Raw genomic sequence first — 15335 nt, forward strand, 5'->3', positions numbered from 1 at the left:
AATTATTTCAGATTTTAATATTCACAATCAAAGACACTCTTTTCTTGATTTATTTGATGAAGAAAAAATTTTCCCTCCAACATTTTAAAAACATTCTACCGGAAATTCGTCTATAGATGCGTTTGTTTCCGAAAAGTGAACGTTTCACGAGTCAACAGCAACGTCTTTCGAGAAGTTCTAGGCGCTGTTTGCGACATTTTTCTTTCTTTTATCCGTCATCCAATGTTTAATGTGATGAAATAACACGTTGTTTAGCAAGTATTCTCATAATAAGTGTTCATAGTCGTAATAAAGTAACCGCTAGATTACGATATAAGCTAATATGGGCGACGAAAGCCACCCGAAAACTCTCTACGTCGGTAATTTAGACGCGAGTGTGACAGAAGAATTCTTATGCGCGTTATTCGGACAAATAGGTGAGGTAAAAGGTTGTAAAATAATACGAGAACCAGGTAACGACCCTTATGCGTTCCTTGAGTTTACAAATCACACGTCGGCGGCTACGGCCCTGGCCGCCATGAACAAGCGAGTATTTCTCGACAAGGAAATGAAGGTTAACTGGGCTACAAGCCCGGGTAATCAGCCCAAGACGGACACAAGTAACCATCACCACATATTCGTTGGTGATTTGTCGCCAGAGATTGAAACACATATTTTAAGAGAAGCTTTCGCTCCATTTGGTGAGATTTCGAACTGTCGAATAGTGCGCGACCCACAAACACTCAAATCGAAAGGCTATGCCTTCGTGTCATTTGTTAAAAAGGCTGATGCTGAGGCGGCAATCCAGGCTATGAACGGACAATGGTTGGGCTCGCGTTCTATACGTACCAATTGGTCGACACGTAAGCCACCAGCCAAAGGTGCAAACGAAGGCGCGCCGACCAATAAACGAGCGAAACAGCCGACATTTGACGAGGTTTACAACCAAAGCTCACCGACAAACACAACTGTATATTGTGGAGGTTTTACTAGTAATATCATTACTGAAGATTTAATGCAGAACACATTCTCACAATTTGGTCCAATACAGGATATAAGAGTATTCAGGGACAAAGGTTATGCATTCATTAGGTTTACAGCGAAGGAAGCAGCGGCTCATGCTATAGAAGCGACACATAATACAGAAATAAGTGGACACACAGTAAAATGTTTCTGGGGGAAAGAGAATGGAGGCAATGAGAGTCAGGTATGTTGAGAATCCTATACAATTGATTTATATTATTAGAATGGGAATCTTATGACCCATACTATCTTGCAGAGTACGAGCAACCCTCCTTCAGCGCCACCAGCAATGGGAGCACAAACACAATACCCCTATGCGTATCAACAAGGAATGGGATACTGGTATGCTCAGGTAAATAAACAAATCCATTATTTAATCATTATATAACTATACTAGATTTCCGCCCGTTGCTTCGCCCGCGTTTGCAAAGGAAAGCCCGCATAGTTCCCGTTCCCGTGGGATTTCTGGGATAAAACCTATCCTATGTGTTAATCCAAGTTACCCTCTATATGTGTGCTAAATTTCATTGTAATCGGTTCAGTAGTTTTTACGTGAAAAGGTAACAAACATCCATACATCCATACAAACTTTCGCCTTTATAATATTAATATAACTATATTATTATAATTTGATGTGTAAACTGATGATAATTGTAGGTTTATGTAATATATTCTTGTTATGCTTAGGTCTATTATTATGTTTTGTATGTAGTATTTCTGTGTAGTGGTGTATGTAGTAAAATTCATGTAGGTATATTTAATTAATACATTTGGTTTCCATGGATATTATATAAGGCCTCTATGGTGATCAATGATTTTGAAAGTAATAAAACCTGAAAATTACATTCTAATCCCATAAGTTTTACTAACAATTTATAAAAATTAAAATTATTTCAAAATTTATGGCTATACATAGCGATTTTTTTTATAATTTCAATCAAAATTTATTGAAGATATTACTATTTTGTTTCCCAAAATATTGATGGAACTTTTTTTGAGGTCAGGGTGAAAATATTATTTTGTTTTTATAAATAATATTTGATATTTGATATTTTATGTACAGAAAATTTATATAATAATATTTGCAAACTCATTACAAATACTGTATGTGTAAGTATACAAAAAGTGAACTTTGTACCTTTACAAGAAGTTTAAAATGCACTAAAACTAGTGACAGAATTAAAAAATAATGAAGTTAGCTTTTTTTTTTTTTTTTTTTTGTGTGGTGTCTCTCAATGTTAGCCAGAAGGGCTTCTACATTTTAACGCGGACGCGGGGGTGAACTGAAGGTTCACCCTGGTAGCGACATGCACAAGGGCGTCCCCCCTTGACGGGGACCACGAACCTCGGCTTGAGCTGTCGCTTGAGTGGAGGAGGCCAGAAGGGCCCTAATCGGACGGGAAAGTTAGCTCTATGTCTTAAAAATGATCTGCAACGTTTTTAATACATGTATAGGAACAAACCTAGGTTTAGTATTAGCATGCTTAATAATTCTAGTCATGTGGTATGTCCGATTCAATGAATATAGATATCTCCATAACAAAAGCACATTGTTGCTGTCTCAGTTTATTTAGAAAGTGCCACAGAGATTCCTTTGTGCTAAAGAAATTGTTTATTTGAATGTCAGTCTTATCAGCTAACAGCCTAAATACTTATACAGCATATCCTTTTGATTAGTTATTTTAAACAGGTGTAAGGTTACTTATATTTAAAAGTTAATTGATATAGAACAAGGTGTACATTGTGTACAATGTTGGATGTATCCAATAAGAATTTAATTTGGACTTACAGAATAGCAATATTTAATGTAGAATTTCTAACTTTGTTGTGGTCAAATAATTAAATAATTTTATTATTTATTTGACCACATTGGTCCACATGGTTAAATAATTTGCTATACAAAAATTATGTATTATTTACTTTCTACAGTATGCAATGTTTAAATTATATTTTGACTCATTTATCTTTAAAATAATTAGCTTCATATCATATTCAGTGAGAGACTTTAGCGTGTAGAAAATCCATTTATATACTACATGATTAATAGTTGTATGTAAATGTTTAAAATATAGATTTTGCCATGTCATTATCTGAAGACAAATGAAAACTCGGCATGTGTTGGTTATCTCAGTAATTGGGTCACACTCAAGGACTGTGTGAGTCAGTAATCATTTCTGACATGTTAATTTTATTGCTACTAATTATTTGGTGTAATTGATGGCATCTAGTAGGCTTTATAGTGATAAAAACGTCAGGTGATTTAATATAAGCAGTATAGCTTCGCTTTTGTATTGCAATAGAATTGTTATTTATTAATTACTGCTTGTTTTGGCTCCTGGATTGGCCACCTATAAATAAGTTAAAAATAAGATAGGAAAACCTATAAAGATACAAAAGGATATAATATACTTATAAGAAAAAAAACTTGTGTCTTTCAATAATGAAACTTTTAAACAATATTTTTTATAATATTATGTATAATAGTTTCTATTTATAACAATCATGATTTCTTTAACGCAAAGAAATGCATAATACATTATAAGTGGAATGTACTGTATAAACATTGTTTACAGTTAGTTAGTAGTTACGTTACAGATATTTGAACAAGTTTTAAGTGTATACTTAATTATTTCATTAGGGTAACCTTCAAATTGTATGAAACACAAATATATTTATCATTTTATTATACTACTAGCTGTGCTCCGCGGTTTCACCCACATTGCTCCTATTGGTCTTAGCATGATGATATTTAGCCTATAGCCTTCCTTGATAAATGGGCTATCTAACACTGAAAGAATTTTTCAAATCAGACCAGTAGTTCCTGAGATTAGTGCGTTCAAACAAACAAATTACAATATTAGTATAGATATGTAGGTGCGATGAATCTGTAAATTTTGCTCACTTGGTAAGCTTAAAATTTTATATATTTATTTGAACAAAACCTATTTTTGACTGTAGAATTTCATATTCAGTCAATGTTGGTAGTATTTTAAAGAAGCCTATAATATTTTATTGTTTTGTATTGATTTCCATTAATAATTACTTATAATGATAGGCCTCTACTACATTTAATAAATGGTCTCACTTGAATAGCGATGAGAAATTATTAGTAATCATAATAATTATGTATGTATTGCGAAGCGATTTTCGCCGTCCGCGCATACATTAGGGTCACGGTCAAATATAGTGTAACAGGTGGTTATAAGCCGTAAGTGGCCATTTTTGCTGACGTTATTACAATGGATATTCTGAGAAAACATCGAAAACTAGTTATATACAGCTGAATAGAATCAATAATTTCGATGATTTGTCTATATTTCAATTTTTTTTTTATTTTTTTGTTAAACTTAATCTAAGGTTAAAAATTAACAATGTAATTTTTACAACAATGAATTCAAAGCGATCTATTTTAAGAACTTGCGCTATTCTTTTCATGAATTTTAATTAATGATTTACACTACAATGAGTACCTACCGAACAAAAATATCTGACCTCATTATACTAACTAGGTATTTAAAGTATCCAATTTGTCTCAAGAATCTGTGAATATTATGACTTTTATGTTAATGATCAATTGTTTTAAACATTATACACGATGCTATTGTTAACAATGCATTGACCACTTTAAAGAGAAATTATTGTTATGATTTCTTCAAAGTAATATATTCATTGACAATATAGATTAGTTATAAATTATAATTCTAGAGCATGTTAGAATGTTGTGTACAAATTTTATAATGTAATGTGTATCCTATATAATAAGTATGGTTTGGTATATCTTATCCTACTAAAATTTTAAATGTGAATGATTTAGAGGGTGGATGGATGTTTGTTTCTGTTTTACACAAAAAAAGGCTTATAGTAACTGTACGAAATTTAGTACAGAGTAAGGTCTGGGTTAACACATAGGCCTTTTTTTTAATCCGCTGGATAACACACAACTATGTGTTAATACAGTATTATAAATCTCTACAAATAAACTAGAGTTTATAATAAATAAACATAAGATTTGTATTGCTTATTGTAGAAATTTAGTTAGTTATAGTTATATATTCTTTATTGCACACAAATTTTTAATTTTACAATACAAGGATATCAGAAGCAATTGGCGGCTTTATTGCTAAACAGCAATTTCTTCCAAGCAACCAGTACCAAGCATGAAATATACAGTTGCAAATATGGGAAGATAGTGTACACATAAAGCAAATAAATTAATACAAAAACATTCAAATCAAAATAAACGAAAGAAAAAAAAAACAAACAATATCAAAACACTAAAAATAAAACACAAAAAGAAAAACAGCACAGAAAATTAGCAGGTTTGCAAATAATGATTCTTTACCATATTTTTAAAAGACTCAAGCGATTGAGCTTTCCTAATGCTGGTGGGTAGATCATTCCAAAGTTGCACAGCTTTAACAGTAAAAGAAGCGTTATAAAATTTAGTTGAGTGAACAGGAACACTTAGCATTAGGTTATCATTAGATCGTAGGTTCAAACTCCTGGCAGATAAAAATTCAAAGTTATCTTTTAAATAGCAAGGAATACGAGGATCAAATAGTATGCAGTATAGGAGCGAGAGGACATGAGCATTGCGGCGGTGGCGGATGGGTAGCCATTTAAGCTGCTTCCGAAATGCTGAGACATGGTCAAATTTTCTCAACCCAAAAACGAAACGCAGGGCAAGGTTCTGCAAACGTTCGATTTTATCGAGTTGCTCCTGGGTTAGGTTGGAAAAACACACATCAGCATAGTCCAGAATGGGCAGCATTAAGGTCTGAGCAAGCATAACTTTGGTGGGAATAGGCAAAAAATTGCGCAGCCTTCTTAAACTAGATGCTGTCCAAAATATTTTTTTACTGATGTTTTTTAACTGCACTGACCATGACAGAGTTTCGTCCATATATAAGCCCAAGTTTTTAACCGATTTTCGATAAGGCACGACGACGCCATCAATATAGATAGGTGGTAAGGTAGTCCAGTTGATTCTAGCCACCAGACTCTGACTACCAATAATGATGGCTTGTGATTTTAATGGGTTTAATTTGAGACCATGGGATACACTCCAATCATACACCTTATTTAGATTGTTGTTTATATCATTAATGGCAGTGTTAATATCAGCTAAAGGCGACTGTGTATATATTTGAAGGTCGTCTGCATAAAGATGATAAAGGGAAGTTAGATGAGGAGTTAAAAAATTAATAAATACAGCAAACAGAATTGGAGAGAGCACACCACCTTGTGGCACGCCAGCAGATATGTTGCGCCAGGTTGAAAAAGAATTATCAACAAGAATACGTTGCTGGCGACCAGCCAAGTAACTCTGAAACCATCCAAGAACATTGGGAGATAGGTTTATGGAACGAAGCATGCCTAACAATAAATCAAAATCCACTGTATTGAAGGCATTACTAAAATCTAAAAGTATAAGGACTGTGAGCATCCTGTTGTCCATACCCCAGCGTATGTCATCTGTGATTTTAAGAAGAGCAGTAGTCGTACTATGACCGGGGCGGAAACCGGATTGAAAGGGATCGAGGAGGGAATTTTTATTAAGAAAGAGACTGAGCTGTTGTTGGATAAGGCGTTCTAGGATTTTGGAGAGAAAGGGTAGGATAGAAATAGGCCGATAGTCCGATAAGGAGTTAGGAGTATTTATTTTAGGAAGAGGGATAACATTAGCCTTTTTCCACATATGAGGAAAAACACTAGATGAGATAGAGGAATTAAGGATGTGGGTTATGATAGGAATGACTATGTCTAGGATTGGAACGATCATTTTACGACTAATGCCATCCACACCGACAGAGTTTGAGGTAATGGACAATACAGTTTTCTCAACTTCAGTGACAGAGAAAGAACGAAAATTAAATGGTGGGAAATTAGGAGGGGGCAAAGAAGATAAATAGCTTAAGGTTTTAGTTTTTATATTTACATCCAAAGAACAGACTGAAGTAAAGTGCTGGTTTAATGATTCTAGAGAAATATCTTTAGATAACTTACAATTACTATCCTTACCCACTCCCAATGATTTCAGAAATTTCCAGAGCCTGGCAGGATCACCGTTTTCAACAGAGGTGTGTATGTGACGTCTTTGTGCATCTCTACAAGCTGTGTTACATTTATTACGGATTATTTTATATTTGTCTCGATTGCTATCTGACGGCTTCATCTTATAACGAGCCTTGGACATATTCTTCTTATGCAGAAGAGCTTTTAAATCGTCAGTGAGCCAGGGAGCAGGAAGGTGTTTAATTTTGACTGGTCTTATAGGAGCGTGAACATCATATAAATTAACCATAAAATTGTTAAATATTGAGACTTTATCTTCAACAGATTCAGCCTTCAGTAAAACATCCCAATCGATTTTTGAAGCATCATTGCGGAGACAATTTATATCCATTCCACCAAAATTACGCTGCATCAGAATTTTATGCTTTAATTTAGGAAGGCGGAGTCGAAAGGATAGGTAAAGAAGGTCATGGTTTGAAAAAGCATCCGCAGCACACTGACCATGCTTAACAACATATGTAGGAGAAGAGGTAAGGATGAGGTCGAGTAAGGAAGGTATACAATTTGGGATAATGTGCGTAGCATTAAGAGGGAGCAAGTGGAGGTTGCAAGCATCTACCAAGGTTTGTAGTTTTTTAGATCGAGTATCATTTTTTAACATGCAAGTATTGAAATCTCCCATACAGATTATGTGCTTGTAAATAGAAGATGCATTTTCTAGGATAGTTTCTAAAGACGAGAAATAATTTACATTGAGAGAAGGACTGTAGAATACTCCGAGTAGTAATTTAGTTGAGTTTACGCTAATCTCTATGATGAGGTGCTCAGCGGCGTCCGCAGGTGGGGGTTGTGGCGACATACTAACTATAGAGAAGGGAATGCAGTCAGAAAGATAAATGGCGACACCTCCCCCACCACGGCCCACTCTATCGTTGCGGATTAAATTATACCCAGGCAAGGAATATGAGGATGATGATAGGCAAGGTTTTAGCCACGATTCTGAAACCAGAATTGCGCTGATAACTTTTGAATCAAAAGATGAAAGAAGGTCAGGAAAATGTGCTGGGATACTTTGAGCATTAATATGCACAATATTTAAATTTTTAAGACAATCATGGAAATGGGAAAAAAGGGTTTTTTCAAGGGAGGGAAATTTATGAGCTTTTGCTACAAGAATGCATGTGAAATATGTGCTCTCTTATGAATTGATACATTTTCCAGGGCTACCCCGCGATACAGGGCTACATGGCGCCGGGCTACTACCAGCAGTATGCGTATAGCAACCCGCAGGCGGCAGCAGCTGGTAAGATACACATTACACTTTGTAAATAATTATTTAACTAACTAGATTGACTTCGGGTTTCTATAATTTTCTTATTTTGTTCCTCAGTTTTATTCATTTAGTATAATGTAACGAGGAACATCATATTAAAAAACATAAATAGAGCACTACTTCTCCAAGATATGCAAAAGTCAATTTCACATGTGGAAACAGTAATTAAAATTTTTAAGTATTAAAATTTGTTAGGATCCAGAAAATAGCTATTTTTGATTTTGCATATGGCTCTTTTTAGTCTGTTTATTTTAAATACACATGTAAAATGCAATTATTATTTTACAAAATTAATTCTATTATTGTAAACTTTCAATGTATAGTCAACAAATATTTAGTTTAAAAAAATATATGCATATATTTTATACACAAAGAAACAGACATGCTTGTACGTCTGTTGAAGCGAAAAATGCCACAAGATTGAGTCCGCTCACAGTAAAGGTATTGTTGTAATAAAGAGTGTGTGACACAGGTCGCATACCATGCTTATTTATATGTAAATAATATAAATAGCAATATTGATAGGTTCAACAACATGTTGCTTACAATAAAAAAATACCGTTAATTTATGTTTGTATGTTTTCTGTATAGATAATTCCGCTTAAGTGCAGTGCATAAACAGTTTTCAAAAGTATGTTATAACATAAAAAGTTAAAATTGAAATTATGTATTTGAAAAATACCTTGCGCACGCGCTGGGAACGAAGTAGGTAAACTGATAAGAAGTATCATAGAAATTCGTAGCATAGGAGTAAATACATTTTAAAGTACATAAATCCTTATTCATTAGCGATTTACGTCACTACCATTAACCTAATATGTATATCGATAGATATCATTCGGTCATTTACAACAATTGTTTAGATTTATAACTTTAATTTTTCATAAGCAATCAAATTCGGCTCCTTGTAATACGCTTTTATTAGCTTCTCTTGTATGTTCGTATGTAGCCGACATGTCTGTATGGAATCGACTCTTTTTATACTCGTTTTTGACTCACTTTAGAAATTAGAAGCATAGATTTCATTTAATATATTTTGTACATTTATTAAAGATCGATGACAGTACAGTAATTTCATATAGTTTGTTTTTTATTTTTAACTACATATAATTATTTAATCTTAACCACCGTTAAATTCCTCACATTCACTACAACATAAAAAATTACAACCGTGCCGATTGCCAAATCCTATAATTTATCGCAATTTCTTATCGCTCCTTATCTCACCTTATCGTAGTACAACTGTGATGATACTTTTATTCTTAGCTCTCGTTGTTTTTCTCATTTGTATTTGTTATAATTTTAGACGTTTACAGAGGTTTTAAAGCACAAAATTTGTTTATTTTATACGATGAAAAATAAAAAGTTAAAAAACTTGTGTTGTTTGTTGGATTTGTATAAAATTTTGATATGAAATAAAATTTAAACATGTTCAACATTCAGTTAACCTGGTTCTCTAGATTCTTTAGATTCTTTAGATGGAAAACATTTAGGCACATGTCACAAAGTCATAAAGTTCTTATCAGCTATTGAAATTGCATAACCAGGAGGAAAAAGCAAATATTTGCTGCAGTATTGTTACATTTATTTCAAATATTGTTATGAGTGGATGCCAGCGACTCATTTTATGTTAAAACATTTCGCGGGAATACCAAATCTCGTAATAACTCGTCATAAATTATTAAGTAATATTTTTTCTAAATTAATTATTGTTACACATTTTTAATGAGGAAAAAGTGTTTCATAATTATTAATTGTTACTAAAATGTAATTATTATTATAAACATACATTTTGTTTGGTTCAATAAAGTCGATGAAAGGAGGAGAAATGTATGCACCATCCTTGAACCTTACATGGATTCAAGAATGGTGCACTTCTTTTAAATTACTTAAGATGGTAAAAATGTATCGTAATCATAGCCAAATGATTAATAATCATGTTAAAAAATGTGACTATTTTTATCATGCATCAAAATAATAAACATATTTGCAAACATATGTAGTTATTATGGCTTCATGGTTGAACATTTTCTATTTTTTTTACATGTTCAAATATTGAAAAATTGCGTTAAATGCTAAAACAATAAATAAATAATCATTATTTATGTGAATTCCAGCGGGGTACCGCATGAGCATGCCGGGCGGCAGCGGCGGGTCGTGGGGCGGCGCGCCGCAGCCGGTGATGTACGCGTCGGCGATGCCGTCCGCGCAGTACCCGTCGCAGTAGCGCGCCCACACTGGACCCCCGGCCCGTGCACTGGCGCGTCTTACCCGCACCTGCACAGTCGAAACCGATTGCAGTCTAACCGCCGCGAAGTGACGCCGAATTGAAGTCGCTCGGTCTTGTGTCACCGTCGCTGGCCTTATTGAAGATTGAAAAGAGGACACCGGCTGGACGATCGTGCGGTCGCGAGTGAATGACATTTAACGTGTAGTGCTCGCGTGCTCGGTCAGCGTGTTTGTGTTCAAGTTGTGTGCCGGTGATTGCGGTTGAGTGGCGTAACTATGAAGGTGATATGCAACTGAGCTTAGGAAACTAACAATGTACTTCATGTCGCTTCGCTAGATGGGAGGTATGGTGTACTTTGATCGTAGTTGGCAAAGATGGGTTTATTAATTTTCGTTTGTGTACTGCAGAAATAATTTGTGATGCTCATGTATGATTGAATTTCGATCTGTCTATGAGACATATATCGAAATTGGATCGCAATTGAACATCAGAAATTGTTTCTCTAGTATTGAAATAAAGTAGAGTTTTATAAGGTAAACAAGTTTGTCAACTGATAAGGGCGGTTGCATATAGTTTCTTCTTAGTTATTTAGACACTGATTGCATTAGGTTGTGATTGTGTCAGTTGACTAAATTTTTGCGGGCTATGTGAGTTTCAGTCTGAGATGTTATCTATGACGTCTGTGTATTATTTAATGTTTGTATTGTGTTTATTATTTCAAAGTATGTTCTGCAGAAAATGTTTATAGAATTATAGCAAATACACTCACATGATAGTTAACATACTGTTCTAAGAACTCACAAGCGCCGCTCGGTGTAAATAAAAGGTAAAACGCGTTAGTCCACTATAGTCTATAAATTCGCGATAATTGTAAAGGTAACGAAAAGTTGAAAAGGGAAAGAAAACAGGTCTCTGGCAATGTTTGATTAAGATTTGTTGTCTTTCGCGTTTGTAACTTTTCGAATGAAAATAAATAGCAGTTGTCGATATGACCCACCTCATGCGTGATGGTAATGCGATAGATTCAGATCGTTGCGATATTTCTGACTGAAAAGTAAGGGAAAGTAAACAATGTCTCCCTTCGAAACCACAATCAATAGTTCCGATATAGATGAACATTGTTATAGAAGCGATTTTGCTATGTTAGCCGAAATTATTTTCAATTATGTCTAACAGAGCAAATATATTTTATAGTAAAGAGATTGTCTATTCCTATTTTAATTTCGACAGTTATATGATTTCTGTCCTTAGTCACAAGGTATTCTTAAATACGAGAGTTACGGCTCTTTAAAATTTTGTTAGCCCTTCCTGTTAGGTTCATCTTTAGGCTACGAATTCAATATCGCGATTTTAAATTCTTAACCTAAAGGTCAGTTACATTCGAGCATTCCTTAACGATCACTGTGGATTTTACACTTGCCAAATATTTGCATACATTTCACCTGTGATTTGACCAAACTTTGACTGTACGTTTTTGTACATAATACAGTTTTTTACACATTTTGTGTTAACAGTTTTAACTTTTGTTTTTCTGACATCTTTCCCAAATCGAGTTTAAAATTTACACTTTTTAAATATCGCTGCATGAACCTCGCATTGTTTCTATCGGTGCTAACGAAACGGTACTAACTGAAACCCGTCTATACCGAGGGTCCCCTGTCCCCCAAATCCTGAGACTGTCTCAGTGCTCCGATGCCTTAATCACAGTACAACTGACTTATACAGCGAATCTGTATATTAGCTAGGTTTCGTCCAGTGTAATTGTTACGGTATTCTGACATATCCGGATGACGTAATTCTACGGGTGAAAGTGACGCGCAAACCAGAGAGAGGAGTCGATTGTTTGTGGGCGGGATAGTTTGCGTATGTGATTGTAAACAGCGCCATCTAGCGAAAGAATTGTCGTTCGGAAGCTCACGGCGCCCACGATCTACATAGATAGGACATAACGAAATAAATTATAAATTTTTAAAAAAGTTATATTTAAGGGAGGTTGTGTCGCGAGTGGGCTCGTGTACATAAGTTGATATTTATTGGAGGCCCCGAAGGCAGACTGAGATCCGGAACACTACTCGACGCGCCAGACCGTTGTGACGTATTTAAGTTCGGCACATGTTGTTTTGTTTGTCTGAAGTGTTATGATTTATTGTATGGAATCACTGGTGAGTCAATAAAGCAGTGGGTCTGGGATCGGGTGTTTGATTTACGATTGAATTAATGTATGGTCCATTAATTGAACGACACACGTTCTTCTGTGATTGATATTGCGTATGCAAACGATATAATGAGAAATTATTGTAAAGTCCTAACGTCATTTTGTAAAAGGAAGAAATAAATAGTTTAAGTTGATTAATAACTTTTTGATTTCAACTTACATTGACGTGGTTCCTATCCCATTAAATTACATCTCATGAATGTAATGCAAAATAGCATTTAAAAAACTTGATAAAAGTGCTTTTGACATTTGATCTAAGTCTATTGACTTTCATATATTCATTTAAAAAATACTAATATTTCATTGGTAAGAAACAATGTATGCATAGAAATTAGAAATCTAAATAACAAGAAACTAAAACTGCTATAATGTCATAATAAGTATGAAAACCACTGTCGCCAAAATCTACACATTTAAACCGATAGTTAAACAGTACACACAAGTAAAGTGTCTTTTATTGGACAGCTTGATTTTAGTGAAAACTAACTTAAATATTAAATTCAGCTTTTTAATATATATGCTAACGTACGATTTTACGGTTTATTTTAGAATAACATCCATGTACCTAACATGAGACGTTTTGTTTCTTTTTGCTCCAATACGAACAAATTCGGCTTTTCTACAACAGAGGGCGTTAATTTTCAATAGTTATGAATTTGAACCTAAACACATAGAAATAAGGTTGATATTTGTGTTAAACGTGTTAATAAGAACGGTCGACTGTGACATTCATTGTTATTTAGATTTATATGGTGACATTCGTACATAATACTTTTAAATATTCTATAATTTATAAGGAAAAACGACATTATTTCTAAAAAAAAAATACCAATGAAATGTTATTCCTTTATTAGTAGAATTACAACTCATGGAAGAATTTCCGCAGTGGGAAATGCTGAAACTCACTATGTTTACACACATACGTCTCGAACAGCGACGAACGCACTGGTGGCTTGGAAGTCACCTGAGTGGCGAAGAAGGTCACGCGCGCTTACGACTTCTAGTGTCTTGTTATTTAGATTTCTTTGAATGTATGGTATAAGACTGAATCAAATTATGATGATAATACATGATGGTCCTTAAAATTATAAGAAACCAAGTTATATAGCACACATGATAAAATAACCTAACCTATTAATTCAATTTAATAACATCAAAATCGGTCTGGTTACACTCAAATCTATCCTATTCAAAACATCGCAATAAAGCGCAAGGAGTGCGAGCAGGAGTATTTCCTATTCAATCACAGGTCGACAAGACAAGAAAATCATCAGGCGCAGAAGGGGCAGCTCTTCGCGGGATGTACCTACATCGTCATCTGGCTACTTAGTAAAATTCTATATAAAATTATGATAACATTTTTTGACTGTAACTTGACTCTCTTTATCTGCTTATGAGATTCTTCCTCTAACAGTCTACCTAAAACACAAGTAGATAATAAAGAGTAATTTCCCAGGTATGATTTGGATGAAGCTTTACAGGAAAAAAAGACGGGTTGCACTCCGGGAGTGCCGGCAGAAGTGAAAACGCGCGTAGTAGAGAGGGGATAGCTGTCTACTCTCCATCCGTCAATACGCTTTTTCGCTCAGGTCACGTGTCCTGAGTCCTGACGCGAGTTTAAGATTTTATACCCATTACAGAAAAAGTGCTCAACGCCGTAAAGAAGTTTTCACTTCAACATAGGTTTATACTAGCGTAGCTACTTACATGTATTCTGTTTATACATCAGAATAACATATGACTTATAGAATGGTTATGGTTATAGGTAGATAGGTATGTAAGATATGAACTTGATTTTGCGCACGGGTGAAACCGCGCAGCACAAAGTAGCCAATAAGAGGACACAAGTTCTAAATCCCTAGTATATCCTATTATAATCTTTGTTCTAAATACATAATGCATGCTAACTACATAGTAGTTATGTGAAATTCATAATAGGTACACCTAAGGTTCCAACACTTAATTCATACTAGTAGATTTTTTTGTTTCATTGACGTGACGTACTTAGGTAAATAATAAATTAAACTTAACACTTATTATTTTGTTTATAATCCTCAGTAATCTTTCTGCGAACGTTAATATTCATTCTTAAGTGTGTATTATCTAAAATAATAAAACCCTAATAGTGTTTTCAGAATTTATTCGAGTTGTTTTCTCAATAAATTAGAGACAAACTTCTTGAACGGCTGCCAGATTGTTAAAAAGGAAGGAAGATCTATATTAATTATTCTGATTAGACCTTCGCGTTACACGAGTTAGCTGAGAATTAAGACAATCAAGATTTTAGACATAGATATATTAAGTAAGAAAAGGTCAAGTTCTCAAATAAAACTAGTAGTTAGGTGATTGGAGATCGATTTTGTGAAATACATCTATTTATATATAAAAGCCAATAATTATGATTGTTTGTTTCTTTTGAATAGGTTCCAAAAATCCTTTTTCCACTACTTAATAGAAAGCTACATTATTAGGAAATAACATGGGCTATATATAGCCTATATCTTATTTAGTTGTTATCCTGGTAATTTAAGTTAAGGCTT

At 34.2% G+C, this 15335-nt stretch overlaps 1 protein-coding gene across 2 annotated transcripts; it reads left to right on the plus strand.

The window, feature by feature from the left end:
• Positions 1–135: 135 nt before the first annotated feature.
• Positions 136–12936, plus strand: Rox8 (TIA1 cytotoxic granule associated RNA binding protein Rox8). 2 transcript variants are annotated; one of them, XM_090112152.1, is made up of 4 exons: positions 136–1186; positions 1259–1354; positions 8239–8320; positions 10468–12936. In XM_090112152.1, exons 1-4 carry the CDS (start codon positions 323–325, stop codon positions 10575–10577), a joined length of 1152 nt encoding a protein of 383 aa, XP_089968278.1. In that variant the 5' UTR covers positions 136–322; the 3' UTR covers positions 10578–12936. The 2 variants fall into 2 exon arrangements, with proteins under 2 accessions (XP_089968278.1, XP_089968279.1); XM_090112153.1 differs by having other exon boundaries at positions 8257–8320.
• Positions 12937–15335: the final 2399 nt, after the last annotated feature.

The sequence above is a fragment of the Colias eurytheme genome, chromosome 18 (assembly GCF_061535395.1).
Source record: "Colias eurytheme isolate Ceu_HAF_F1 chromosome 18, ilColEury1 Martin Lab GWU primary, whole genome shotgun sequence".
Classification (NCBI taxonomy): domain Eukaryota; kingdom Metazoa; phylum Arthropoda; class Insecta; order Lepidoptera; family Pieridae; genus Colias; species Colias eurytheme.

Excerpts from the sequence above, each read along its gene's own strand:
- Rox8 (XM_090112152.1), top strand. The coding sequence starts at position 323 with ATGGGCGACGAAAGCCACCCGAAAACTCTCTACGTCGGTAATTTAGAC. Across the intron at positions 1,355-8,238 it reads TGGGATACTGGTATGCTCAG|GGCTACCCCGCGATACAGGG; the intron begins GTAAATAAACAA and ends TACATTTTCCAG. Across the intron at positions 8,321-10,467 it reads CCCGCAGGCGGCAGCAGCTG|CGGGGTACCGCATGAGCATG; the intron begins GTAAGATACACA and ends TGTGAATTCCAG.